Genomic DNA, 26,799 nt, shown 5'->3' on the forward strand with positions numbered 1-26,799 from the left:
CCGCTGAGGTCATTTGTTTCGTGTCCCTGCCAGTGGCTGCCACTTGACCAGCAGGCTGACACATTCTGTTATCGACGCAGTCGCTTCGGATCGAAAGCCCAAGACATACCCGGGCATCTGACCGCGCTTATTGCAAGGGATCTCTCGCAGCGATTACCCTACTCATCAACTAGGCGTCTCTATAATTTTGAGGGGGAACATTATTAGATTCCCGTGGTGGAAAGCCCGCGGAGTCGGTAAGGGGAGGTGTCCAGTCACCGGAAAAGGGCGAGGCAGATCTTAGAGCAACTAGGAGTAGTAAAAAATGCTAACAGCATTTCTTAAAACGAGGAGGCATTGAGCCCTTTGGTAAATTCTTACGAGCACCACAGCTCATTCTGGTATATAGAGCTCAACATCAACCATTTGCCATCCAGTCTCTGCTCCTCGTATCCCGACAGTTCACCTCTTTCCCTCCCTTCAAAGCCAATACCCTTCAAAGCCAATACAGTCAACGTCCATATTCATTCGCAAACTTTACCCCAATTGACTGGCCCGGATAGCCCGATAGAACGATGTCTCAGCCTATTGTCCATCGTCCGAAGACACCGACCCTCCAGCCGAATACTCTTCAAGCACTTCATCCCAGCGTTTTACCTGAATATGCCGACGCACCGTCCGATTCATCAGCCTCGACATCGGAGTGCCCGTGCTGTGCGCCGTCCCCATTGCCAGACCTAGAGGCTCTCGGCGAAGCTATTCCAGAGTGCACACTTGACACCTTGGGCCTCGCGTCAACACCGGAAGGCCAGTTCCAGGCTTCTGTGAGTTTTCAACCGACTACTGAATTCAGTACCCAAGCTGTCGCAACTGTCCCTCACAACAAACAGGCCAAGGGCCACTGGTTGCTGGTCAACTTACTCTGCCATCGGGCTTTCGATAAATATCAAGATCGTACTAGGATCCGCAATTTCAGCATGTTCTAAATATTATGGAACATTTGGCCCTAGCGACTTCCTAACGGCCGTCTCGCGAAAGACTATCCGGGATGGACTGACCTGGCTCGAGGCCACGGTCACTCGAGGCGGCATACCGGTAGCCACCGCAACTGCTTTGTACGATAAGATTCACTCAGATACTATGGATGACGCGCAGGTTCAGGAAGCCAGCCAACGCTGAGCTATTAGGTACCTGATAGGGTTTGTAATTTACTTGTTGTAAAAAAGAAAAATAGTGGATTTCACCTTTGGATGGCTAGCTTCTAGGCAGACTTGACGAATGCACATGGAATAGATAGATAGTGAATGCTAAAAATGATTCAACCTCAACCAATCAATACCGTTCACATATAACACAACAAAAATTCTCCCTATCTTTTAGTGCGTAGGAGCCTTTTTATATGACTATTAATAAAAAGCCATACTTATTATTATATTATGTGGGTGAAGCTTGATTTGACATAACAGCAAGAGTCTTTATACTATCCTAGGAGCTACAAGTATTAAGTAGATGGCGCTTTACAATAATTGAATCAACTAATCATCTGCCAAACACCAGGTATACCAGGCACATCAGGCTTCAAAAAGAGCAACACAAATATAGGTAGTTTCTGGCTTTTTAGATAAAGGCCGCACTTGTGTTATGCAAGGCGAGCGAATTATGCTTATTGAGTATAATACCGAACAAACAACTGCTTTGTCTCTGCCCATGGGCCTGAAAGGACTATATTATGCGGGGATCTTCTATTGTGCGTTATGGCGTATCTATCAGCTCCAGTTTTTAATAACTCGGTAACTGCCTCCCAAGATCCTCTTTCAATCAGTCTGTGTAATGCTGTGTAACCCGAATGGTCTCGAAAATTGACATCCGCCCCATTCGCAATAAGCAAGGAACATAGCTCTTGCCCCTGGTATCCAAAACAGTCCTGCCTGATATAATGCAGAGGTAGCCGCCCCTGGCTGTCTCTTAGGTTTACTAGAGCCCTATACTCAAGTAGTATAATAATCAATCTAATATATCCCCTTCGCACAGCAAGAGAAATAGGTGTTAACCCTTCCAGATTCTGAAAGTTAACATAGCTCCCCAGGGATAGAAGGGTCTGGACGTATTTTTCTCTGTTTTGCCGCTCGATCCCCATCTGCCTCCTGCTTTGGATGGTGTTAAAAATCAGTGTTTCCTTCATTATCCTTTTAACACCATTCACATTAACCCCTTCGCTGACGAGCCAGTTCAACATATCTAGACTATAGCTCAATAACAACACGGCTAGATGTAGTGCTGTTTGACCCTCAGTATCTCTCGTCATCAGGTTAGAACCGCTCTCAAGGAGTGTCTGCGCTTGTTTGATGGCCCCCTTTAAGATTGCGAATAATAGAGGGGACTTCTGCTCAGAGTTCACAATATTAACATGGGCTCTGTGGCTAATAAGGGCCCGGATAATGGCTGTGTTATCCTTCCTGCAGCTTCGCGGCTTTGTCGCAGTATAGAAAAGAGCAATCGGCCTTTCTCTATACTGGTGCGTTCCTCTGAAATTCGGATCAGCACCATAATGTAGCAATACGCGCACCGCGCGTACGCACGAATTGGCCGTTGCTACCTGGAGTAGTATCAGTCCGAAGTCATTCCGAGAATCCACTGGCACACCAGCCTTTATTAACATTCAAGTTATTACCGGAGCTACGTTATTCGAAGCAGCGATATATAAGAGCGTGTTTCTGTCCCTTAAGGTATTAGGGTTAGCCCCATGCTCCAAAAACAATACTACTTTAGATTCCTGGTTAGTCCGGATTGCCTCCGTCAGCGGAGAACACTTCTCAAACACCAAAGCATTTAGCCTAGCACCAGATTCCAGGAGAGCTTTGGTGATTACCATGTCGGTCCGGCTACTGGTCGCCACAGACAATAGTCTTCGGGCGTGCAGATCAGCAGCGTCTGGCAGTACTCCATTCCCCAGGAGAAGGCGCATAACATGGGTATGCTTATATAATACAGCTTTTATAAGTACTGTCGACTAAACCTCATTAGGCAATTAGATATTAATATTAGCGCCTGCATCCAGCATTCTGCTTATCCCACGGTCGCACCCCTAAACTGTGTACCATATAAGGGCTGAGCCTCCGTTAAATATGATATTTCTTCGATACAGATTATTAATGAGAATACTAAAGAGGTTTTTGTTATCTCTTAAGAGGCTGTAAAGGTCCTTTATTAACGCCAGTTGGTCCGCAATATACGATATAATCTCAGGCGGAAGAGCGCGAAAGGGCATTATGTAGGACTCTCCTGTATGTCCGTAATTGGTAAGCCCACAGTGGATTCCATCGTACAATAAGAACAAGGTGCTTACTCTCACCTCGTTCCCGCTCTGTAGCCCATAAATACTAAAGTAGCACCCAAAACGTGCCGAGATAACCGCCTGGCAGTTATATATTTGGTTGAGACCTTACTTGATAGCACTAGCCTTTCATAGCACTAGGCTTTCATAGGCATATGTATCCTTTTCACTGATGTGCTGAGTGTATAAAACAAGATTAGGTCTTCCTGTTTGCAGATCGAGGGGTTACAGGACTTAAATACTACCCCAAGGGACTTCTTAACACTCCCTTTCCTATCAGAGCTTCCCACTGGTGGATTCGGCGATAAATTAGGAACCTTATCTAATGTTAGAGACTATGACACATGGGCATGTTGCGCCTTTTGCACGCTCTTTTGACATGGGACACAGATCATTATGACTGGGCATTTTATGTGGACATTTACTTGATGTGCTATATAGGAATAGGAATGGCTTCGCAATAGGAATGATACACGCTGCAATCATTTTTGGATTTGCTCATTATATCAGTTGCCCTACAGGACCCCGCGGCCGGTATTAATAGACAGTCCTGAAGTTGGTCGCCCCAATATACTTTCTAGTTTATAGGCTTATAAGATATTCGGGCAATGCTTATATTGCCAGAGAACAGTGTCCAGACAGATAAAAAGACCCAACCAGACGAGCCCATGATGTAAAACATTAGCTTAGAGAGGAATTGCCCGATAGTGGCTCCCTATTGTTATATAGTTATAACCGAAATCACAAGCAACATTACTACCACCAAAGCACGTTCATGAGGATTGTTTCACTTGGTTCACTGGGCATCTGCTAGCCACACCCTATGCTTATTATTTATAATAGCACGCTGCCCTGCAATAACAACCCACTCGATTACCATATTACTTTGGCTTGTGGGTCGATGATTACACTAGACACTACGCGAATTCGACTCCAAGCTGCTAAACATGCTCGGAAACAGTCTGTTCCAAAGATCTGAAAGACAAGCGACAGCAATAGGAATAGCAGAAGTAAGGGAGCTAATTCTAGGAGCACTGTCCGCACATTTTTTAGTATCTAACCACTGTGGTAATTAACATATCCCAGGGGTTGTTATTACTCCTGTATTTCAAGCCTGAAGTGAAGCTGGCCATCTACTCTCGCGTTTAGGAAGCCGCTTAGGAACTATATAACTACTACGGCAAGCTCAGGGGCATAATCCCGTGGGGAATATAAATAAAAAGAGCAATAGAATATGCCAAGTATAAGAATACCTCCATCCCGGGTATGATAAATCCTCCATAATCACAGATTATTGAGGAGTATCCATCCAGAACTTGCATGCTACAGAAAAGGCGCTATATACTGTGTAGCAGAATAAATAAGACTGGGAATAGCCAATCCATATATACTTCTTATTAAATAAGGCTCTAGATTCCTCGTGCCTTCTTATTCCAGGCCTAAATACCTGCGTGCGTAACGCATGTCCGCATCCGAGATTCGTTTTCTTCGCTATAGATATAACATTATATCCTTTATTATAGCAGATGCTATTCTTACCCGCCACACCCGCCGCCTTATGAACTGTTTGACCTTATCTATAACATCCGACTCGAGATAGGGAAAGACACCGATGAGCTGGTTGAGTGTGACGGGTCTTTCATATAACAGCCCAGGCTAGAGTAACCGCCACCATCGTTGTTCTATTCATATTGCCGCACTCCAAAGCCGGTCGGCCGTAGTGTAAGGGTATTGTCCGGCCAGGTCCTAGACATCTTATAATGGACGGAGTCGGCGACTGAGACTCTTATACTGTGGACTCAATACACCTAAGAGCCCTGGCAGTATATCCGGCATAACAATATAACAAAGTGTGTGATACGATCCGGAGGCAGCCGGCTTTGAGTACTTTATTATAAGCTGATTATGCTCTACCGCCCACTAGGCTAGTGCCATTTGTATCGGACGGAGATCAGGCACCACACCCTGCAGCCAGTCCACGGTGAAAGGCCCATATATCTGGAGTCGTGCAAAGGTTACCTCTTCGTATGTAAGGCCCCATATTTGTTCGACCAGCGTGGCTAATGTAAAGGAGGGATCCTGAAAGGTCTGAGCTTCGTTAATCTATAGCTGTGCACACTTGAGCTGTGCTGGGGATAAGCTTAACAGCACTATTCAGATATAATCCAGGACGAGTGGAGGACGTAGGCTGGCTGATAATTCTGGTGGGGTTTACGGAAAAGCTTTTATTGTTATGCGTAAAAGTCAGTCCAACAAACTCTAATACAGCATCAAGGGGAGAACATTACTTAATTTAAAGCCCTCAGCCGGCTATAGTACGGGTAGCTATAAGAAAAAAAGAAGTTCTAATCTTTGGTCTATATGGCTAGTACCTTAGCTATAAGGAAAGTATTCTAATATCAGGATTATTCACTGTAAAGGGCATAAAAAAGCAGGCTTTTCCAAAGACTATTTTTTCATAGACCAAGAATACAAAGATTCTTGCCTGACTTCCTTGCGCGTGTAACCGGGCCCCTGGCCAAGTATACATAATCACAGTAACAGTTGACTGTTAAATATCCAATAGTAGAGGTAGTATCACTAGAACAAGGGTCGAGGCTATCCCCATTAGAATATAAATTAAATATCTCTCTGTAAGAGCTTATACTAAATCGGCATCCTTGGCCATCCCATTTAGGGCTTTAGATTGGTAATAAATGTTCTGTTAGATCCTTTAAATCTGCTGTCAAGCAGCGCTCAGCTATTCGGGCCCAATAGTGGATTCGCCTCTGCTGCCCGGTCGTGGTTCTCAGCTTCCGCATTCCCGGCTGAAAGTGTGCGCAGTAGTTCCAATCTCTGGTACCAGTTATTTCCCCCATGAAGGAATCCTCAAGACTTGTCTCGCTAGCATAATGCTCCCTAATCACGGTATATCTTGACTTTTTTCTGCCGTTTATTGCCTGTAAGATGTCGTGTCGGATTTTTCAGTCACTATGTGGTCCATTGTTTAACCGCGAAAGTCATTAAAATTCTAAACCACAATTGTCCTCTCCCTAGCGCAGTGAGATTTTTACCTTAATATAGTTGTTAATTACTGGACAATGAAGATTAATCGCACTCCCCCTCTGTAAAATACATATACTAACTACTATAGGTAACTATCCTATTAACGAACAAATTGTAAACTGCTGGTGGAAACACGTGTTGGTTGTGGTAGTATTTGTTTACGAGAGCCTGAATTTGCCTATATTCTTCTAATCTTAATCGCTCCAGCTAAAGCAGGCCATGGGGTATCTTAATAGGAAGATGGGTCATAGACCTAAAGAAATCAAGATTTGCGCCGTGAATTAACCGGCAGGGCTTTAACCTGTTATTTTAATAGCTAATCTTATATGTGACTTTAGCGTCCAAGGACTTTCAAAGATAGCACTGGCGGTAACATGATGTCAGTAGCATATAGAGGCCCATAATCCGCCGGTGTTTTGTGCACAGCCGGTTAGGATTATTCCCGCTAAATCTATTAATATAGAATCTCTTTTCAGGCAGCCGGAAACTTATAATATCACGGTCAGTTGGGGCAGGAATATAAGGATACGATCAATAAGTGTAGATCCGGCCATTTGGCATCTTTAGTATGGTCCAGCTGCGGATTGCGTATAGCCGCCAGAAATTATTGTGGCAACAGAGAAGATTATTATGCTACTTGCAGATTTATTCTTGCTTCACACGATTCTGTGAAGACACTATTTATATATACCGCAGAATTATCGCAGGGTAGAAACGAGTGCATGAGAGTCCGGGCTATATAAATTCATAGTATTGTGGTTATGTGGGGGCGGCTATCAGCCCGACAGTAATGGCTGTCTCATGTCTAGGCATTTCGAAGATTTAGATGCATGCGGGTTAAATCAAAAGCTTTACCATGCAATCAGGGAAAGAACAAGGTCTAGTGGGCTCTCCCCAATTTTGCCCTTTCAGGAGGATATTGAGGCCGGATGGCTGGCGGTCATTTGTACCAGAACAACTGATTGAATTCGCTTGTCGACTCTGACACTAATAAGACTGCTACGCATGCCACCCATTCTCAACCGGTGCCGGAGTATAGAAAGCAACAGATTTACCCCCCAATTGTGCTGGATTTAAATCGTGGACGCTAATAAAATACGATCACCAACAAACTCCTTGCCGTAGAGTCGTCGGTGTCGGTCACCCCAACCCTAGCAACAATTCTCTCCTCCCCCTTGCTCCCGGAACCCCCCGCTTCAGCGCCCGATGTAAACATATTGTGTCCCTTAGACCTTCATACACGGCATATGCACGTTATCCGACGTCTCGTCCGATGCCACTTTCCAATAGGTGCAGTTGCTGGCTCTGCAATCCGGGAATTTGCAAATCCCAAAAACATCCGGCGCTCCGAGGGCAGGGCCCCGACGACTAGCTTTCATGGACAAATAGTAGTGATATTCCTCCATCGGAATATTGTAGCAGTGGTAACCCTCCGCTCGGTCAAAGATCCATTCGTAGTGTAGATGCGGGCCATTGCGTCGAGGGCAGCTTGGATCGTTCACGTCAAGGATGCCGGCATATTGGGCGGTAGAAAGGCAGGCGAGGAGCAGTATGAGCATAGAAATAACGAATAATATCATGCTGGATTATGCGGAGATGAGCAGGAATTTTGGTGGTCCAGGTACATATGTGGGCACGCTACGATGTTATATATCCGCATATTCGTACCCCCTACACATTAAACCCATTTGACAACTACCCAGGCAATACAGGCTCAGGTGCCTTGCCTATTTCATCCCGTCGTTTGTGACACACCCTAAGAGCTTGCTACAGGGTTCACCTGCATATCCTCATTTAACCCCCTACCAGGCACCGTGTGACCCAGCCTTGGCTTTCGGGATCCGCCTGAGGATAGCCTCCCCTATCTATCGTGTGCCGTTACACTTATCAATTTGACTCACAAACTATCCAACACGTTAATAGATCCTAGACTATTATCCTAGCTCAAAACATATGTCGCCCAAAGCTCAGCGTCCAGTCCCGTTTGCCGGTCGAACACGGTATATAGAGATGCTTTTAGAAGTGGATTACATGTCTTGGACATATAACGCTATAGCCAGCATAGCACATTAGACCTTGCTCGCCGGGTATCTCATAGCCCCTGAGACATTCACGGCTCTATAGAAGTCTGGTTAGGTCCAGGACGCTCTGGCAAAGGACCAAGTCAAACAGGCAGTACCAAATATCATCTAAAATCTCCTACTTTTAGTAATTACCTGTATCCTGTTTGTTGTGTCTACAGCAGCACTAGGGTGGCTCTACTAGGAATAGCGTAATAATTACATCTAGCTCGCTAATCAACTCTTCATGTAAGTAGCCTGTTCCTTTCCCACTTTGCGTGAAGCGACAAGACTGACCCGAGCCTAGGCCCATTATTATAAACGCAGCTGCCGGGCTTGCCACCACTATTATTAATATCTACATCGCACGGGATGGCGATTGGTCTATTATAGCCTTAATTACCACTATTATAACCAGAGTCACGCTGGTAACATCCTTCTCGCTAACCATAGTATTCAAGTTTGTCAAACTCAAAGAGGTACAAGAAGCCCATATGCGTGAAGTATATCTCAGTAGTCCGGAAAGAAATGCCTGAATCATTAGTCTCAATACGTCTACCAGCAAACATACATACCAAGTCTGTCCATTTCCAAAACTCTAGATTCCTATTTTATATAGCACATATCCCGTAACTACTTTGGTTACCACAGCGGGGCATGTAATATCAAGTTCGTGGTGTGAATGCTTCAAATTAGTAAGCTATAAATAGAAGGCCTATGCATATGGCACACTGCATTCTCTCGGGTGACCGTGCTCGATGGAATATTGAAGATGAGGGAAATAGGACCGGTGTTTTTTTTTCGCGAAACAAAGCTGACTCTGGCAATGCTCGATGGATGGTTTCCGGATTGTGGCGGTGGAGGACTGAAAAGCTCCTAGCGCTGCCGGGATTGAATTGATCGCAATTGTTCGTAAGTATGTCCCTGAGTACTGGGGTCTGGGAGAGGTTAATACGAATCCTTGGGCTAGCGAGAGACTAGTGCTGGAATTGGGAGTAAATCTGATGTGGGCTTTGCCTTATACCTACCACGCTGGTACATCTACATGCGGCGACTGACCCCCCTACATTGAAAATTGTCCTTTGTGTCCTGCCAGGGAGCCAAATTGATTGGTTCTGTGGGCTTGGTAACGCATGATGGAAACAAGAAAACCGGCAGATTGACGGCTAAATATAAGAAACGTAAGTTTAAGGAATAGCTAGCACTTCTCCTCTCTGGGCACAACTCAAATATATAAAAAAATGACTCGCAATGATATGGTGCGTCGGATACTTTGTCTGCCCACTGAGGATCACTCGATGATAGCACAGCACTCTCCCCGAACTAAGCTCCAAATTTAGTGGCGATGTGGATCAAGCCGTCGCCAACGAACATCAACGCGCCCCAATAGCATAATCATCGCCTAGAGCCACCACATATGGAGAACTGTTGGTTCCTGAGGTGCTATTAGCTATATAACCAAAGGTATAATGGCTTCCGAAGCGGCAGGCCTTAGACAGCTTCGTGGCAGCTTTGATGAGATCTCCACACATGGTTCGGATAGGATAGTCTAACTGTGGATTTTCGTCAGCCGTGATCTCCTGTCCATCTCAGGCAATTTAAGCGTACTTTATTACAGAAGAAAATGGAAGAATGTCCCAGATGGGATGGGCGAGCGCAGCCTCCTAGTTGCACCACACATATAGTGTCCGCAACATCGTGAAGATAGTCGATGTTTTTTGCTGCCTCGTCCAGGCGAGCTATGCCGTACTCCGGGAAGCATTGTGGCTTAATTACTTTATCCTACTGTCTCGTCAGTTCTGCGGTCACTGGTCCTTTTCATAGCTTACCATTGCTCGAGCGTAAAGATCTCTGCCGTAACAGTGATTTGCGATAGGGAACCAAGTTATATTCAGTACCTATATACTTCCTGTCAGGGGTTTCAGGTCGTATCCATCTATATTGTCCAACTTACTTGATGGCCAGTAATAGAATCAAATGCGACTGAGGTTCCATCGCCTCCAAGCACCTAGTTCTCTCTGTTAATGAGCGCGATACTGTAATACATTGACCATGTCAAAGAAGTGTGTGGTAGGAGACGGTCCGTTGCGGATGTAAAATCCAAATACATCTCATGGTGTGACTTACTGCTCCCAGTCCGGCGGAAATGAGGGAACCAATGATTATGTATGTCTTTATCGCTCGTTGGTGTTCATAATCTGTGAGACTCCCGGACAGCGCTGGAATACTGGTATTTAAGTCACCAATGTTGTCCTGCTACAGTGGGATCAAAGCGTTTTCGTCTACGAGTGAAGCCTGGTAAAATGTGCGCCACCAGATTAATGATGCTTGATGGTGCAGCTATAATAGACTAAGGAACCCCCGTAGTGGCCAATTGGTTGATCTGTCACATAATTCGATGGCTGTGTCGGATATCGAGGTCATCAAGTTTATTTAGCCTTTGAATCGGTGCAGTATTTTACACTACAGTGCGGTTGACTAGAGTGTTGTGAAATATGATGGCACCTGTTTTCAGAGAGGTTATATAGAAGCGACAAGGAAGTTAGGTTGCACATACATAAACGCTCCTTAATTTAATTCAATTCGTACCATTCAAATTCCCACATTAACCGAATTTCACACCAATAAGTCGCTAGTAACAGACTGCTGGGTCTTTTCCACAACACGTGACCAGCAAGGAATCTATACCATTATCCGGAAGCGGCTTGGGGAGATGCGTGAGAGGCTGCGGACTACTGAGCCTAATCTCAAGAAAGGCACTTATGCAAAGAGTTCCAGGACAAACAGAGCAGACTGGAGGGGTAATAGTGGTGCGTCGAAGAACGCCTCTGCTTCCTTCACACTGTCGCAGCAGTAGCAGATGTGCTATCACAAGAGGAAGCTCTTTGGTGGGTATCTTACCTTTCTGCTGAGCCCATCCAACTGTTGCCAGTCGGCAGTCCCGCAGTGTCGCCCGACGCGTCCATTTGTCTACAGGCCTGACCAGAAAGGTCGATAGCTGCAGGTCCTATCTCGTGGATGAAACTCATATACACGCTCTAGCGAAATCTGCTTCCGCTTCAAACACTTTTCATTTCTTTAATGGCCCCACTGCGGGAACACTAGGCAGAGTCGGGCCTGTACTAGTAATTTTGGTTCTGTCATGAGATAACATTACATTACACTACAAGATTAGGAGCTGTAATGAACAGTAGGGGCATGACAGACTGAAGAACTATTGAAGGGTGCTGATGTTTTTGAGTATTTTTGAAGACTATAGCCACAGTAATTTTTATTATTTTCTCAATGCTGGTCGGTACATAACTTCCGCCTCTTCATGCTTGCCCTGGCTGGAAAGGACTGAACCAAGGTTGCCAACGTTGAAAAGCGTGTCTGGATGCTTGGGCCCCAGCAGTCAGCGATCTCGGCTATCTGAGAGGTGGTCAGCGGCGGGCTGCTGATTAGCGCATCGCGGATGAGGTTGAATTGTGAGATGGTGAGTCTAGGCCATGTTCTGCAGCGGCATTAAACACAATGATATACGAGAGTTTACAGATGTTCAACACTTAGAGATTGGGCGGCTTGGTCTAGCAAGATCCAGCTCGTCTCACGGAATTTATACGGGCCGAGAAAGGTCAATTGGCGGTAATTGCCGCGGCCAAGCCTCGCTGGCTGACGTTGTCACGGACTCACGGCCTGTTCTCGAGGCAGGTTAAAACAAATAGCACAGAGCTGTCTTGATGATCGCAAACAATGAATCATAGGATATCGACTATTGAAAATGAGAATGGTTATCTTTTGTCACAAATTATTGTTTCACTTTACGATCTCCGAAGTCAGCTCAAAACTTTTAGCACGAATCAGGTCCCCGGTCGCAAGTGAACTCGGCTCAGAGGAGCGAAATCATAGGACTTGGACATCAAGCACCCCATCACAGCCTCAAGGCGCCCATCAAGGCAAAAAAATTTTTGATGCACGAATCAACCCTGGGCACAACAGGTTGGCGCGTAAGATTCCGGATGATTGGGTGAGGGAGAGATGCAATCCCAGCCTCGGGCGAGGCGCCATGGATACCCCGCCTGAGCACCCTCAGCTGAGCTGACAGCCTGAGATGTATTCTCCAGAGAGGATATCAATTATCCCACTTCCTACCCACTTTCCAAGTCGACAATCAAATCTGATCAAGCATACTAAAAAACTAATTTAACTATGCAAGAGGCAACGACTATCCACAGCGGAGATCCGAACCCGCTGGACAGTACCGGACTCTGCCTGCTGTCCCTCGACGGCGGTGGAGTACGCGGGCTTTCGACCCTCTACATCCTCAAAGGCTTGATGGATAGGCTGAACCGGAAACGGCCGCAAGGAACCCCAGCGAAAAAGCCATGCGAGGTATTCGATCTGATCGGAGGGACTAGCACAGGCGGGTGAGTTTGTTGATTCTAACTGTTCCATATATATCTTACTAACAGACACAGACTGATTGCAATCATGCTGGGTCGACTGGAAATGGATGTCAATGAATGCATTACGGCATACGTACAATTGATGAAAAATATATTTAAAAGCCCGTCAAAATGGAGCATTGCTGCAAGCCTGTTTGGCGATATTCGGCCGCAATTTGATGCTAGCAAGCTTGAGGATGCGATCAATGAAGTTATTAGTAACTGTGGAGCCAACCCGACTGATCTCTTCAATGATCAGACTGAGCGGGGCTGCCGGGTGTAAGTATATGACTTCAGAAGTATGAATCATACTGACATTATCAGATTTGTCTGTAGTATCACATAACAAACTAAATCAATCGTGCGCCTTCGCAGCTACCCGGGCCCTAATAACCTAGACGTTCCCGCCACAATCTGCCAGGCGGCCCGTGCCACCTCAGCTGCCACGACCTTTTTTGAACCGGTAGCAATTGGAGCACGCATATTCGCGGACGGCGCACTCGGGGCTAATAATCCGGTTGATGAGGTAGAGGGGGAAGCGTCAAATATCTGGTGTCCAGAAACTGGTGACCTGAAGCCACTAGTGAAATGTTTCATCTCGATTGGCACTGGCAACCCAGGGAAAAAGGCGTTCGAAGATAACCTGCTCAAGTTCATGTCTAAAACCCTCCCAGAGCTTGCTACAGAGACTGAGAAAACTGAGAAGAATTTTATTGCCCGATGGCGTCAACACTACGACAGCAAACGGTACTACCGGTTCAATGTAGAGCAGGGACTGCAGAATGTTGGGCTGGCAGAGTTTCAGGAACAAGGCCTGATTGAAGCAGCGACGGAGGAGTATCTTGATCATCAAGCAGTGATGTTCCAGGTGCGGGATTGTATTCAGAACCTGGAGTCCAAGCAGAGTGTGTACCTAGACAACTTTTCTTAGTCTTTTTGTCTGCTAACAATTTTAAATGGACACAGACGGAACCGATCTCCAGTTTGCTATAGTGATTTAAGTCAGTACTCCATTATCTGATTGATGAAGTTAACTAAAGTTATATAGGAGGACCAAAAGAAGGCTATCCTCCTAGAGCAATGTATGACAGTAGTCTATATCTGATTCTATACAAGGAGTGCTAACTCATGTTCAGGGAGTGGCCGTACCCGGTGGCATGTACCATTTGAACAAAACCCTAATTTCACTGGTCGCAAGGCTCTTTTTGAGAATCTCAAACAGAGATTAGAACAGAAATCGCACAGCACTAAGAAAATGGCAATCATCAGCCTTGGCGGTGTGGGCAAGACACAGCTAGTCCTTGAGCTTGCCCACCAAGTCTGAGAACAGTGTGCAGTGTTTTGGATTCCAGTCAACAGCTTGGTCAACCTTTAAACCAAATACCAGGAGATAGCCCAGAGCCTTTGTTTGCCAGGCTGTGAGAAAAATGGTGCTCATGTCCTGGAGGCAGTACAAAAATACCTCAGTGATGAGAGCATCGGCCGGTGGCTACTAATCTTCGATAATGCAGACAACGTGGATGTGTGGACAGAGCTATTTTTCGCGGAAACAAGAAGTAAGCGGTTGATTGACTATATGCCCCGCAGCAGGCATGGGGCAATTATATGGACCACCCGCGATCGCAAGGTGGCCACGACTGTTGCCCGGGAAAATACTGTGGCTGTGCCGGCACTGGACGAGGCCGGAGCTTCAAAGATGATGCGGAACTATCTGATCAATCCTGACTTGACAACAGCCAGCGAATCTATCTTTTTATGTTTGCTGGGAAAGCTTACTTATCTTCCTCTTGCAATTGTTCAAGCAGCAGCCTATATCAATAACACTGGTATATTACTCGCGGAGTATGAAGTACTCTTTTCCCAACAGGATGACGAGGTGATTGAGTTACTGAGTGAAGAGTTTGAAGATGACAGTAGATATTCGGAAAGTGAGAATGCAGTGGTAAAAACCTGGCTTATATCATTTGAGCAGATACGTCAGCGAAGTTCTCTCGCGTTTGATTATCTGCGACTGATGGCCTGTGTGGATCCTAAGGATATCCCTAAGTCACTACTGCCGCTACCGGAAACATCCTCACGAAAACAACAAATAGACGCGATTGGTATTTTGGACGCATTCTCATTCATCACCAGATATGAGGGTGGATTGGCATTTGATATGCATCGTCTAGTACATCTTGCCACACGGGGGTGGCTCAAAGGAAACGGAGAGCTGTCTGTTTGGCGCACAAAAGCAGTGATACGGCTGAATGAGGTACTATCAGACATTCGCCAAACCAATCGGATGGAATGGCGGGGATATATTGCCTATGCGCAATATGCTATCAGTGGAGAGAGCAATAACAGTAATAATGCAGTTGATCTTGCGCAAAAGTGTGGGGACTGTCTGAACTATGATGGGCGATACCATGAAGCAGAAATAATGTTTCAGAAGGTTTTTGAATGTCTCGAGAAGATACTGGGGCCCGAGCATCCAGCCACACTCGCCAGTGTCAACAGCCTTGGCAATATTCTTTTTTGCCAGGGCAAGTACAAAGAGGCCGAAAACATGTACCGACGAGATTTACAAGGATCTGAAAAGGTGCTTGGACCCGAGCATCCAGATACACTTATCAGTGTCAACAGCCTTAGTAATATCCTTTCTAGCCAGGGCAGGTATGAAGAGGCAGAGGCCATGCACTGACGAACTTTAGAAGGATCAGAGAAGGTACTAGGGCCCGAGCATCCAGAAACACTCACCAGTGTTAACAACCTTGGTTTAGTCCTTTCTCGCCAGGGCAAGTATGAAGAGGCGGAGGCCATGTACCGACGAGCCTTGGAGGTATATGAGAAGGTACTGGGACCCGAGCATCTAGACACACTCACTAGTGTTAGTAACCTTAGATCAGTCCTTAACAGCCAGGGCAAGTATAAAGAGGCGGAGGCTATATACCGATGGGCCTTACGAGACCGAGAGAAGATACTAGGACCCAAGCATCCATCTATACTTACCAGTGTTAACAACCTTGGTAATGTCCTTTCTAGGCAGGGCAAGTATGAAGAGGCTGAGACCATGCACTGACGGGCCTTACGAGACCGAGAGAAGGTGCTAGGACCTGATTATCCAGACATACTTATTAGTGTCAATAACCTTGGTAATGTCCTTGACCGCCAGGGTAAGTATGAAGAGGCGGAGGCTATACACTGACGGGCCTTACGAGACCGAGAGAAGATACTAGGACCCGAGCATCCAGATACACTCACCAGTATTAACAACCTTAGTTCAGTCCTTTCTAGCCAGGGAAAGTATAAAGAGGCTGAAAACATGTACCGACAAGATTTACAAAGATCCGAGAAGGTGCTGGGACCCGAGTATCCAGACACACTTATTAGTGTTAATAACCTTGGTAATGTCCTTGACCGCCAGGGCAAGTATGAAGAGGCGGAGGCTATGCACCGACGGGCCTTACAAGACCGAGAGAAGATGCTAGGACCTGAGCATCCAGACACACTCACTAGTGTTAACAACCTTGGTTTAGTCTTTTCTAGCCAGGGAAAGTACAAAGAGGCTGAAAACATGTACCGACGAGATTTACAAGGATCCGAGAAGGTGCTGGGACCCGAGCATCCAGACACACTCACCAGTGTCAATAGCCTTAGTAATATCCTTTCTAGGCAGGGCAAGTATAAAGAGGCGTATACCATGTACCGACGAGCCTTGGATAGATATCAGAAGGTGCTAGGACCCGAGCATCTATCCACACTCACCAGTGTCAATAATCTTGGTGATGCCCTTTCCGGCCAGGGCAAGTACGAAGAGGCGGAGGCTATAATTCGACAAGCCTTAGATGGATATCAGAAGGTGCTGGGACCCGAGCATCCAGACACACTTACCAGTATCAACAACCTTAGTAATGCCCTTTCTAGGCAGGGCAAATATAAAGAGGCGGAGGCCATGCACCGACGGGCCTTACGAGACCGAGAGAAGGTACTAGGACCCGAGCATCCATCCACACTCACCAGTGTTAATAACCTTAGTTTAGTCCTTTTTAGCCAGGGCAAGTACAAAGAGGCTGAAAACATATACCGACGAGATTTACAAGGATCCGAGAAGGTGCTTGGACCCGAGTATCCAGATACACTTATTAGTGTCAACAGCCTTGGTAATGTCCTTTCTAGGCAGGGCAAATATAGAGAGGCGGAGGCTATGCACCGACGGGCCTTAGATAAATATCAGAAGGTGCTGGGACCCGAGCATCCAGACACACTTACCAGTGTTAACAACCTTGGTTCAGTCCTTTCTCGCCAGGGCAAGTATGAAGAGGCGGAGGCCATGCACCGACGAGCCTTGGAGGTATATAAGAAGGTGCTAGGACCCGAGCATCCAGACACACTCATTAGTGTCAACAATCTTGGTAATGTCCTTGACTGCTAGGGCAAGTATGAAAAGGCGGAGGCTATACACCGACGGGCCTTACGAGACCGAGAGAAGATGCTAGGACCCGAGCATCTATCTACACTCACCAGTGTTAACAACCTTGGTAATGTCCTTTCTAGGCAGGGCAAGTATGAAGAGGCCGAGGCCATGTACCGACGGGCCTTACGAGACCGAGAGAAGGTGCTAGGACCCGATCATCTATCTACACTCACCAGTGTCAACAACCTTGGTTCAGTCCTTTCTAGCCAGGGCAAGTATGAAGAGGCGGAGGCCATACACCGACGAGCATTACGAGACCGAGAGAAGATGCTAGGACCGGAGCATCCAGACATACTCACCAGTGTCAGTAACCTTGGTTTAGTCTTTAACAGCCAGGGCAAGTATGAAGAGGCGGAGGCCATGCACCGACGAGCATTACGAGACCGAGAGAAGATGCTAGGGCCCGAGCATCCAGACACACTCACCAGTGTCAGCAATCTTGGTAAGGTCCTTGACCGCCAGGGCAAGTATGAAGAGGCGGAGGCTATGCGCCGACGAGCCTTAGAAGGGTATGGGAAAGTTCATATGCATAATCAAGAGAATGAGCCCAGCTATATTCCTGGGAGTTTCAATGTCCTGGACTATCGCTGCTTACTGGGCAACATTCACCCTTTGATTTCTGCATTGAGAGCTGACCACGCTTCGGCTAGTGATAATCGGGATATTGATTAACTCTTTCTGTCTAGGTTGGGCATTATCCTATTAACCGTTTCTTTTTTTGTACAATCTTATCTCAATGCAATATTTTGTTTACTGTAACCCTTGATACTGTATACTAAATCCTTTGAGTCACTACCGTCAGGAAGTAGATTAAGTCTGCAGCATTGTAACCTGCACGACCATTTGAGCCTTTGTAATTCTGCTCTCAATCATCCCGCTGATCTTGTATGGTAATGTAATGATATGTAATGATGAAACTAAAGTTACTAGTGCAGGTAACGGCTCTCTCTAGAGTCTTGGCAATGCGGCTATCAAAGAAATGAAAAGTGCTCAAAACGGAAGCTGATATCGCTAGAGCGTGTATACCATTACTTGGTCTTTATTACTAGGGCATTGAGCCCAATGGCTCCAAGACATCCGGAGAGTGCGGCTGCACTCCAACCCCACAATAAAGATCGCTTGCACCCGGCAAAAACAATGAGCATCGAGACAATCACATGCAGGGAATCTACAACTAAGTCGGCTTGTCGTGACGACCGCGTAAAAAAAGGGCGCGGTAGCCATGGGATTGACCAAAAAGAGATCAATATAAGTTTCCGGCTCCCTAGTATTCACACTTTGATAAGTGATCATCCATGTTCCAGCGCTGGTAGGGTTTTATCTCCTTATTCAGATGGACAGTTGAGTGATCCCAGAGTGTCCCAGCGCCTACATTACGGGAGCGATTTTGAACGGATACAGCCAACCCATCGAGAAAGATTCTTTTTGCTGTCGTGCGATGAGAGAGAGCAAGACCGACTTAATTTTCTCCATAAGGTGTTCTCTATCGCCAGACGGTCTGATGACCTTATTCATGTTCCTCACCTGGTGAAGGGCAGGGTCTTGGACCTAGGCTGTGGGACGGGAATATGGGCTATAGACGTGGCTGAAAGATATCCAGAAATGTTTGTCGTGGGAGTTGACCTTTCTCCAACCCAGCCTGATCGGCATCCTCCCAACTGCGAATTCTACGCCCCATTTGATTTTGAACGCCAGTGGGAGATGGGAGAGGATTCATGGGATGTGATGCACCTTAGAATGGGATGGGGTAGCGTGTCAAATTGGCCCAGTCTCTATCGGAGGATCTTCGCACACCTGCGCCCGGGTGGCTGGTTTGAACAGGTCGAGATAGACTTTGAGCCACGTATTCTGACCAGTTCCTCTGAGCACTTGCCACTGGGACAGTGGTACCAAGCCTTCGAGTATGCCACCGCGCAGACTATGCGGCCATTAACTCACAATCCTCCAGAGACATTCGGCTTCTTGCAGACCGCTGGCTTTGCAGAGATCTGTCACCAAACAATCCAGTTGCCATTAAACCAATGGCCGCCCGATCCCCACCAACGAGAGATCGGTCGCTGGTACGGCCGGGCGTTCCTGCAATTGATTGAAGCGATAGATCTCGGCTCTTTGAATCGCACCCATGGACTCATTACCCAGGCCAAACTAGAAGCATCCGATCGGAGTATTCACACCTTTCATGTGTTGCATGTATACAGAGCCCAAAAGCCTCCGTCGGCTAGGTCCTGTTCGTCCTACAAATGCCGGCGTCACGAGCAAACATATGTGGAGCGCTGAGTAGAAAGAAGGTTTAATAAAAAAAGCAATGCTTAGTTTACGTGGCGCACCTAAATAAAAAGCCGTGGCCATAGTTGTCTGGAAGATATATTTTGGAATGGATAAAGAGTGTTTTCAATTGGTTCCTAGTAGGCACGGTTCTCATTACCACAGAAAACATTAGACTCTTCGACATGGAACAGTTCTTCCAACGTACCCTTCTCCGGGGCATCTTCTACGATACTCTGGGGACTTACTCCTTGAAGCCATCGCGTACGCGCCCCTCACTTCCTCAAGTTGCACCTCTCTCCAGAATCAAGTCACAACCGGTAGGTCTTATTTCCCACGCTTATCGAAAGGAAGGCACTAAAGTCAATAGACCTTTTCAGTCACCAAAAGCCTAGGCTTTCCCAGAATAATTTATTAAACGGCTACAAACCTAGCTTCGATGCCCACAAGCTGGAAAGGGAAGCAATAGATTGCATGGAGCTTGATACAGCTCAAGATATGTGCCATTATCGGGGAGAACCCCATGGGGGAATCCAATAGTTCTTGTTAGATCAGAACTTAACTGACTGCTGCTAGCCGGCAGTAACGGCTAATCTTAATATCTCTTTCCGCAAGCCGATAGACCCAGAAAAGCCGATAATTCTTTTGCACGACCTGTGAGAATTGAGGGGCGGAAGATCTACATGGAAGGCAGTATTAAATTTCGTGATGGAAAACTGGGGCTATGATTGACATGACGCGGGCGAGCGCACTATTCATTCATCCAGAATTGGAGTGGGAAGTACGTAGAAAGTGTTTACAATAGCGTTTGATTTGGATCATCGAGGGCAGCACAAGGCTATTAAGTAGGAAAAAGAGAGGGTGTGATACGTGTGAGGAGTATTGGCACAGAACAGTTACCGATATACCCCAGGCAACATATTTTTGGGATCTTGGAACAATTGATTAAATACCCCCATACCACGTACGGCTTCTTGATTGACTTCACTTCTCTGTCCTTCTCCCTTGGGTTCTCTTCATGAGAAGTTCTGAATAGGCCATGACGAGAAGATCCGGGAGTCTCCTGCACTATTCATTATTATGAAATAGATCTCGGTAATAGGTCTGACCGCTTATAAGCACGTCATGGGACCCTCTCTCAATGATTTTGCCCTCTTCCAGCACAAGGATTTCATTAACGTCGCTTAGGAAAGATAGTCGATGGCTGCAGTATGATAAGTCAGATTTGCCAGTATGTGGTAAGAGATGAACATACGTGGTTAATAACATAGTCACTCCCTTCGCTTTCAGAAGCTGCCAGACCCTATCCTGCGCCCTATTGTCTAACTGGCTAGTGGGTTCATCAAGTAACAAAATAGGGGGTCGACGCAAAAGGACCCGGGCTAGGGCAACAAGCTGCCTCTGCCCACCGGAAAGGTCGACTCCGGGGCCGATAAGAGTGTCATACCCCGCTGTAAATCTGGAGATATGCTGATCAAGCCCAAGCTGTTGACACAAGCCTTGAACATCTTCCAGATTCATGTCGTTTTCAAGACCATATGTCAGGTTATCGCGGATTGATAAGCCGTGAACCAGTCCCGGGTCCTGCGGTACGAAGCCAATATGTGATCTGATTGAACGTTCATTTAGATCCCTTGTATTATACCCATCGATCTGGATATAACCACGGCTATGCTTTATAAGCTGTGAAATGAGACGCAGGATAGTGGTCTTTCCGGCGCCGTTTCCACCAACGATGGCCACAGCCTGCCCTGGGTGGACTTCAAAGGTCACGCCGTCGAGAGCGGGGGCGCCTTCTTTGTAAGCAAAATACACGCCGTTGAACGAGATGTTGCCTTGGCATTGTGCAAGGAAGTCTCCTGACGAGCTGCGAGGCGTGGAATTTACCAGAGCATTTGACACAATTTCTGCATCAAGCGATATCCGAAAGGCCATCACTGTGTGCCAAACAGACTTAAAAGAAGCAAGAAGGTCTGTCCAGTGTTCAGCCAACAGCAACATGTCTTCCGTGCTCACAGCAAATAGGCACAACACTCGTCCGAATGCTGTGATGGCGTCAAGAACGAGCTCCCGACATGTGATGTGCAGGTTAAAGTAGCTCTGTTTGTGATCCTCCTCATTTTTGACGTGGCATAGTCTTGCTTGTTCGTCGAGCTGTCTGTTGTTCAGTACAATCAACTCCCAGGAAGATATTTGTCCGCGTAGCACTCTGTCGCGGCTGTCTCTCGCGGCGATGTATCTATTTCGAGGACCGTCAATTCCACGCGCAGCCACCTGCCATACCGCGGCCCATAAGAAAGCCGTGATCAACATTATTATAAAAGGCTTGCACCCAAACTGATCGAGTGTACTATAGCATAGCAGCGCTAGCCTGAGGACCGAAGGAACGAGCTTTAGGGCCGCCAACGCAAATGCGGATTGTAAGCTGGTGGCCGCGGATAGTAATCTACTCGGGTCCCGACCTTGGGGCCCTAACTCACTATCGATAGTCAGATCAAAAGTGAGTTTCACGGCTGCTGTTTGGAGCTGCACTGCGAGTTTGGCCCATATCTCCCTCTCTAGATACGTGAAGATGATAGGGATGGCCAATTCCGACCATAGCAAAAGCAGGATCCCCTCTAGCTCGGAGATGTCTACCGCAATGTTAGCTCTAGCTACAAGGTACTGGGCCAACTTACTATTGTATATGCTTTTATGTAACAGCACCCTAGTTTGGTTCACCGCGTGGGCCGCCAGAATGGGCCTCAAGAAGACACAGACGGATAGAAGTAGCCACTTTAACGTAGAACTGGGGCCATCGTAGACCCAGAGCAGCTTCAATGGAATCTAACCATTTTAGCCTCTTTTAATCTCTCGGCTGCTAATTCATACCTGTTTATGTCCTACTAAGGCTTGGAACATTCGACCAAGTACTTTGCCAGCCCATAGACTGGTTAATGTCAGATTAGGAACGGAGGCTCTATAAAAGGGCTTCCATAATGCAAACATTGCGATCAAAATCGGTATCACATAGTAGATTTGTGGTGACGTGGCGATCCAAGTGGTCCCAAGGGGAAGGTGAACCTAGAAGTAGTGAGTAACTCCATAGACCAAGAACGAAGGGCGGCGGTACTATTTTGGGCAATAGATGGTTCATATTACTATTAGACGACGTTTGTTGAAGGGGAATGATGGTATTAACAGATTAGGATAGTTGACTCCAAATCTTTTTGGCAGTTGGGCTTGGGTGATCCAGGAAGCGGCGGCCACGCTTATTATATACACTGGCCCCGGTTCCGGACTAATGGTCTATTAGGACGAATTATTTCTAAATCTGTGGCTTTTACTGAAATTCCTCTGGCAGCTAATTATTGCTAGTTAAACGGACGGTTCAATTAATCATACAAAGATACATGTATACCCGCTTTATTGAATGACACGTTCTTTCTCCGGACATTTTAGCGCCGAACGAGCTCCTTGTTCTACTCCCCTTTCTTCTCTTTCTTTGGTAAGAGACGACAACAATAAGCCATTTGACTTTTTGTTAACTAAGTGAAATTCTAGACAGTTAGTTCAGTGGGTCCTAGCAAGTTAACGTCTAGTACCTACGGGGTTAGAGGAGAGCGCCTTACTAATACGGCTCTTGAGCATGCGCTCTGTTGATTTTGATGTGTGTTCCAAAAACCAATCATGCAGCTCGTGAATATTTAGTCCTCCTTCAGGCGAATGGAGGAGGCATTTATAGATAAGCGCGGGATATGCGCCATCGAAGCAAGCCCCTTCTTTAGGCCGTGGGAGCCCACTACAGGAAATTAGGATACCGGAAAGTTGTCCTGTCATTCCTTCCACATCCAAGGGACTCTCTCGCGCATCACCTGGACAATCTTCTAGGGATAGTTCATCAACTTCACAGTCCTTGTTTATCACTGTATAATCAGGCCTTCCTGAGCTTGACTCAATCACGGGCACCGTCACTCACAAAGAAACGGATCGAGTAAAATTTGAACCCAAACTGATCACTGGGCTAGTATCGTAAGGTAAATCGTGCAGTTTCATTACTTAGTGGTGGTAATGAATAACCCTACTGATTTATTAAGGTGAAAGATGATTCGACCCATAAAAATCGTACCCGTTAACGTACAAGGCCTAATTCATTAATCTCGACTATAAAACTAGAAATAGTCCGTCAACGTATCTGAAGGCCATGTAATAGCTTTTCGCAAAAGCTATCGTAAAAGACTTGGCTCCACGCTCCCCTGCAGCTACGGACTGAATGCGGATACAAAGTCGCCGAATAATAATACATACCTGAGAGGTTGACGATGTAAGACATCACTAGAAAGCGAGTCATAGTCAAATGCGTGGCCAGTCCTTGATTTAGTAAAAATCTGCGTTAAGACTCTTTAAAGCACGCCTGTGCTATTAGGTATATGCCCAGATGGGCAAAGACCCAATCATACGGCCCAGGAAAGCTAGCACACTGCACCAATGTTCCTTCTGCTACTTGGACTATCGACCAACTAAGGTTCGGACTTAGGGAACTACTTATAGCCGATGAAAACCGGCGGTGGGGAAACACCAGCGTCACTCCCAGAGTCCATCTCGGTCGCGGCCACCTTCTATGTATCTACCTTGATAGTATCTACCTTGATAGTACCTCCACTCAAGGCAAATTAGAGAATCGATGCAATTTTATTAGTTACAGATGGGGTGCTCTAGCTATACGCCGTTGCTCTTGGTTTTATCGGGCGTTTTGTTTTGCCTAAGGACCATCGCAATCCACATGCGTTACAGTAGTCCTTTTTCCCACTGGGACCCCTTCTCCACAAAAGCGTGCGTTAGGGCTTACAGGAAACACATTCATTCTTTAGCGGTTCCTCCTTTCCGCTTAGCTATATGGAACGCAAGCAAGAAGACGAAGACTCGGTACTCTGGCCTTCTGGTCCCCTCTCCGTATTTTCTCCACTATCAAGGTCTAACAAAAGTCATGTCAACTGAGGATGGAGATATTTCAAGTCTTATATACATACCTGCTTGAGGGTGTTCAAGTCCGATTCGCCACGCATCAATAATGGTGTATATCAATGTGCGTTCGTTTTCGTTAAATAATAAGCGGATCTGGTCAACAGACACTTTCAATTTGTCAAAATGGACGTGATTCAGAATCGACTGCAGAGTCGCCTCGTAGTCTGCCAGACACTAAGGTTATCTTTCTTCAACTTGGTAGTCAATGTTCTTACCGGATTTTGTTACCAGGTTAGATTTCTTTATCAGGAATACCAAATCACCAGCGAAATGGTCGACAAGATACCCACTGAGAATCTGGCAAGTGTCTTAGGGTAGAAGTGCAAATAATAGTTTGCGATAGAGCTTAGTGTAGTACATTCTGCTGAATAGTGTGCGATTCCTTTCAGGCGCTTCGCAACCGTGAATCTGGTGTTTCCAGACAGCTTGCTCCCCCCTCACATCTCTCGGTGCGCTCGGCGCCACTCGACAATGACGATCACGGGCTTCCTTAATCTGATCTGCTTGTATATTCGGCATCTAGATTTAAGTAAGCTGCTGAGTTCTGTAGACATCCGCACCACTTACGAAAGATCCGTAGTTGCTAGCCCGTCCGCAACAACAACAACAATATAATATAGGAAACAGATCATCATTGATGGCTTTTCGCTGGAAGATAATAGGTAGGAGATTTTTGCAGCACATAGCACACAAAAACTGAGTACTATGATTTGCGAAGTTATACTTCTGGAATGAATCATCTGCTGGAATCTTGGAATTGGCGTCTCCCTGGCCCTGGCCACGTCCTATATTATTCATCTGTTCATCAGCCGCTGATCTCTCTTGCGCCATGTCTGTCCACTCGATGCTTTCCATGTTGCTCCCAATATTCTTATCAAATAAAATATAAGCTGACGTTGTTCTTTAAGATGAGTCTAGGATCAGTCGTGAAGAACATGATGATATAGCTGGACTATATAGAATAGTATGATCATATCACCATACCGCATATAAACAGAATACGGACTGGGAACGTATTTATCTGAAAGCGCCAGCAAACTTACCAAAGGCCCTAGGCAGGGGCGGGCGCTTATCAAATGTAACATTGAAAGCGGTATTATGCTCTACGTGTCCGGGTTGTGGATGATTCAAACTTTGGCCGCCTTAGGGTAGGTTAATTAATTTTACGGCCCCCAATCAATATCAATTCTTTAAATCAGGTCCAGTATTGAGATACCAATAACCGCGAAAAATGTAACAGTCTATAAAGTAGAATGGACCACAGCTTGTTTTGGCTCCGAGGTAGCCCGGCTGTGATATCTTAGCTTGGTGTTTCTCTAACCATACAGCACATTCACATCTGAAATGACCCCGCAATGCCTTTCCTCAATTCTTGACGTGCCGCAGCACAGCCGTTCAAATCCTCCTCCTTGCGCTTCTCAAGGCTGGCGACCACCAACTCCAGGCTATATGCTTCAAATCCTTCTCCCCTTACCGCGATGATTTCCCTTGCCAGTCTCGAAGTGTGGTTGCGGTGGAGCCCGAAATCGTATACGTGCTCCACCACACTAACAAACCCCCGGTGTTCGAGATCGCCCTTGTAGCAGGAAGGGAGGTCAAGTGAGCGACGATCGTGTCTATAAGCATCGTCTATCTCTGTAGAAGACGTGGGGATTAGTATTATCCGCAGGGCCCTAGAGCTGAATTGAGCTGTTCCGTATTGCTAGTACGCCGTTTGGTGGGCAGCATCGAATAAGCTGGCTAGCCCGCGAATTGAATTAACTAGACTAGTTGCACCTATAGGATTCATTCAAGATACTAGCCAAGGGCTGAGGACCGCCTCCGAATCCACCGACATGTACAAGGCCAACTCCTGAGAAGGGGGTGTACTAGTGCGGCTTCGTAATATCATTTAGTAGGAACTCACAGTTTGGCGGTACCCTATATTCCGTTTGTTAGATTTATCTTGGCAATTGAACATGGTACGTACCACTCGACCGTCATATGGACCATATCGATCCCGAACACCTACCCTGTTAGCCCTCCCGTAATAGCGATACAGAAAATGACCTACTGCTGACCATTATCTCCTATCGGCTAAATAATACAGTCAGCAGCATAATATATCCTAGCAAGTTTAATGGAAGTACGTCAAACTCAATAAATAGCCCAGCAGCCGGTACCAGTTCGAATACCAAGCCCAGTTGGAGGCCTACCGACAACGGCCGAGCTTAACCGCCCCTTGATAATTGA

The 26,799-nt window shown here is 46.4% G+C and overlaps 10 protein-coding genes across 10 annotated transcripts; 4 read left to right on the forward strand and 6 right to left on the reverse strand.

Moving 5' to 3' along the window:
• Positions 1 to 554: 554 nt before the first annotated feature.
• On the forward strand, positions 555 to 1,158 carry P170DRAFT_476830 (uncharacterized protein; the record flags this gene model as incomplete). The annotated part of the gene is made up of 2 exons (XM_024853385.1): positions 555 to 883; positions 990 to 1,158. The coding sequence occupies 2 exons, from the start codon at positions 555 to 557 to the stop codon at positions 1,156 to 1,158; spliced, it is 498 nt and encodes a 165-aa protein (XP_024703489.1).
• A 484-nt stretch (positions 1,159 to 1,642) lies between these two features.
• On the reverse strand, positions 1,643 to 3,247 carry P170DRAFT_447969 (ankyrin; the record flags this gene model as incomplete). The annotated part of the gene is made up of 3 exons (XM_024850930.1): positions 1,643 to 2,626; positions 2,660 to 2,989; positions 3,071 to 3,247. 3 exons carry the CDS (start codon positions 3,245 to 3,247, stop codon positions 1,643 to 1,645), a joined length of 1,491 nt encoding a protein of 496 aa, XP_024703490.1.
• Positions 3,248 to 7,584: 4,337 nt separating this feature from the next.
• Positions 7,585 to 7,938, reverse strand: P170DRAFT_476831 (uncharacterized protein; the record flags this gene model as incomplete). Its single annotated transcript, XM_024853386.1, has 1 exon — positions 7,585 to 7,938. The coding sequence occupies one exon, from the start codon at positions 7,936 to 7,938 to the stop codon at positions 7,585 to 7,587; it is 354 nt and encodes a 117-aa protein (XP_024703491.1).
• A 1,853-nt stretch (positions 7,939 to 9,791) lies between these two features.
• On the reverse strand, positions 9,792 to 10,188 carry P170DRAFT_359420 (uncharacterized protein; the record flags this gene model as incomplete). The annotated part of the gene is made up of 2 exons (XM_024844356.1): positions 9,792 to 9,971; positions 10,027 to 10,188. Coding segments are annotated over 2 exons (342 nt in total), but the record flags the coding sequence as incomplete, so codon positions are not given.
• A 1,702-nt stretch (positions 10,189 to 11,890) lies between these two features.
• P170DRAFT_447970 (phospholipase, patatin family protein) lies at positions 11,891 to 13,773 on the forward strand (the record flags this gene model as incomplete). The annotated part of the gene is made up of 4 exons (XM_024850931.1): positions 11,891 to 11,893; positions 12,616 to 12,824; positions 12,876 to 13,121; positions 13,218 to 13,773. The coding sequence occupies 4 exons, from the start codon at positions 11,891 to 11,893 to the stop codon at positions 13,771 to 13,773; spliced, it is 1,014 nt and encodes a 337-aa protein (XP_024703493.1).
• A 1,617-nt stretch (positions 13,774 to 15,390) lies between these two features.
• Positions 15,391 to 18,250, forward strand: P170DRAFT_447972 (TPR-like protein; the record flags this gene model as incomplete). The annotated part of the gene is made up of 11 exons (XM_024850932.1): positions 15,391 to 15,472; positions 15,536 to 15,711; positions 15,745 to 15,850; positions 15,917 to 15,997; positions 16,043 to 16,107; positions 16,138 to 16,228; positions 16,262 to 16,359; positions 16,390 to 16,505; positions 16,593 to 17,241; positions 17,272 to 17,807; positions 18,229 to 18,250. 11 exons carry the CDS (start codon positions 15,391 to 15,393, stop codon positions 18,248 to 18,250), a joined length of 2,022 nt encoding a protein of 673 aa, XP_024703494.1.
• A 185-nt stretch (positions 18,251 to 18,435) lies between these two features.
• Positions 18,436 to 19,623, forward strand: P170DRAFT_497374 (class I SAM-dependent methyltransferase; the record flags this gene model as incomplete). Its single annotated transcript, XM_024854108.1, has 2 exons — positions 18,436 to 18,498; positions 18,700 to 19,623. The coding sequence occupies 2 exons, from the start codon at positions 18,436 to 18,438 to the stop codon at positions 19,573 to 19,575; spliced, it is 939 nt and encodes a 312-aa protein (XP_024703495.1). The 3' UTR covers positions 19,576 to 19,623.
• Positions 19,624 to 20,649: 1,026 nt separating this feature from the next.
• Positions 20,650 to 21,330, reverse strand: P170DRAFT_317243 (putative ABC multidrug transporter; the record flags this gene model as incomplete). The annotated part of the gene is made up of 2 exons (XM_024843291.1): positions 20,650 to 20,767; positions 20,819 to 21,330. Coding segments are annotated over 2 exons (630 nt in total), but the record flags the coding sequence as incomplete, so codon positions are not given.
• A 3,072-nt stretch (positions 21,331 to 24,402) lies between these two features.
• Positions 24,403 to 25,565, reverse strand: P170DRAFT_497382 (uncharacterized protein; the record flags this gene model as incomplete). The annotated part of the gene is made up of 5 exons (XM_024854109.1): positions 25,135 to 25,565; positions 25,009 to 25,086; positions 24,783 to 24,864; positions 24,573 to 24,731; positions 24,403 to 24,434 (listed from the first exon to the last, which is right to left on the reverse strand). The coding sequence occupies exons 1-5, from the start codon at positions 25,420 to 25,422 to the stop codon at positions 24,403 to 24,405; spliced, it is 639 nt and encodes a 212-aa protein (XP_024703497.1). The 5' UTR covers positions 25,423 to 25,565.
• Positions 25,566 to 25,900: 335 nt separating this feature from the next.
• P170DRAFT_359395 (uncharacterized protein) lies at positions 25,901 to 26,203 on the reverse strand (the record flags this gene model as incomplete). The annotated part of the gene is made up of 1 exon (XM_024844352.1): positions 25,901 to 26,203. A coding segment is annotated over one exon (303 nt), but the record flags the coding sequence as incomplete, so codon positions are not given.
• Positions 26,204 to 26,799: the final 596 nt, after the last annotated feature.

The sequence above is a fragment of the Aspergillus steynii genome, assembly GCF_002849105.1.
Source record: "Aspergillus steynii IBT 23096 chromosome Unknown P170scaffold_5, whole genome shotgun sequence".
In the NCBI taxonomy this organism is placed as follows: Eukaryota; Fungi; Ascomycota; class Eurotiomycetes; order Eurotiales; family Aspergillaceae; genus Aspergillus; species Aspergillus steynii.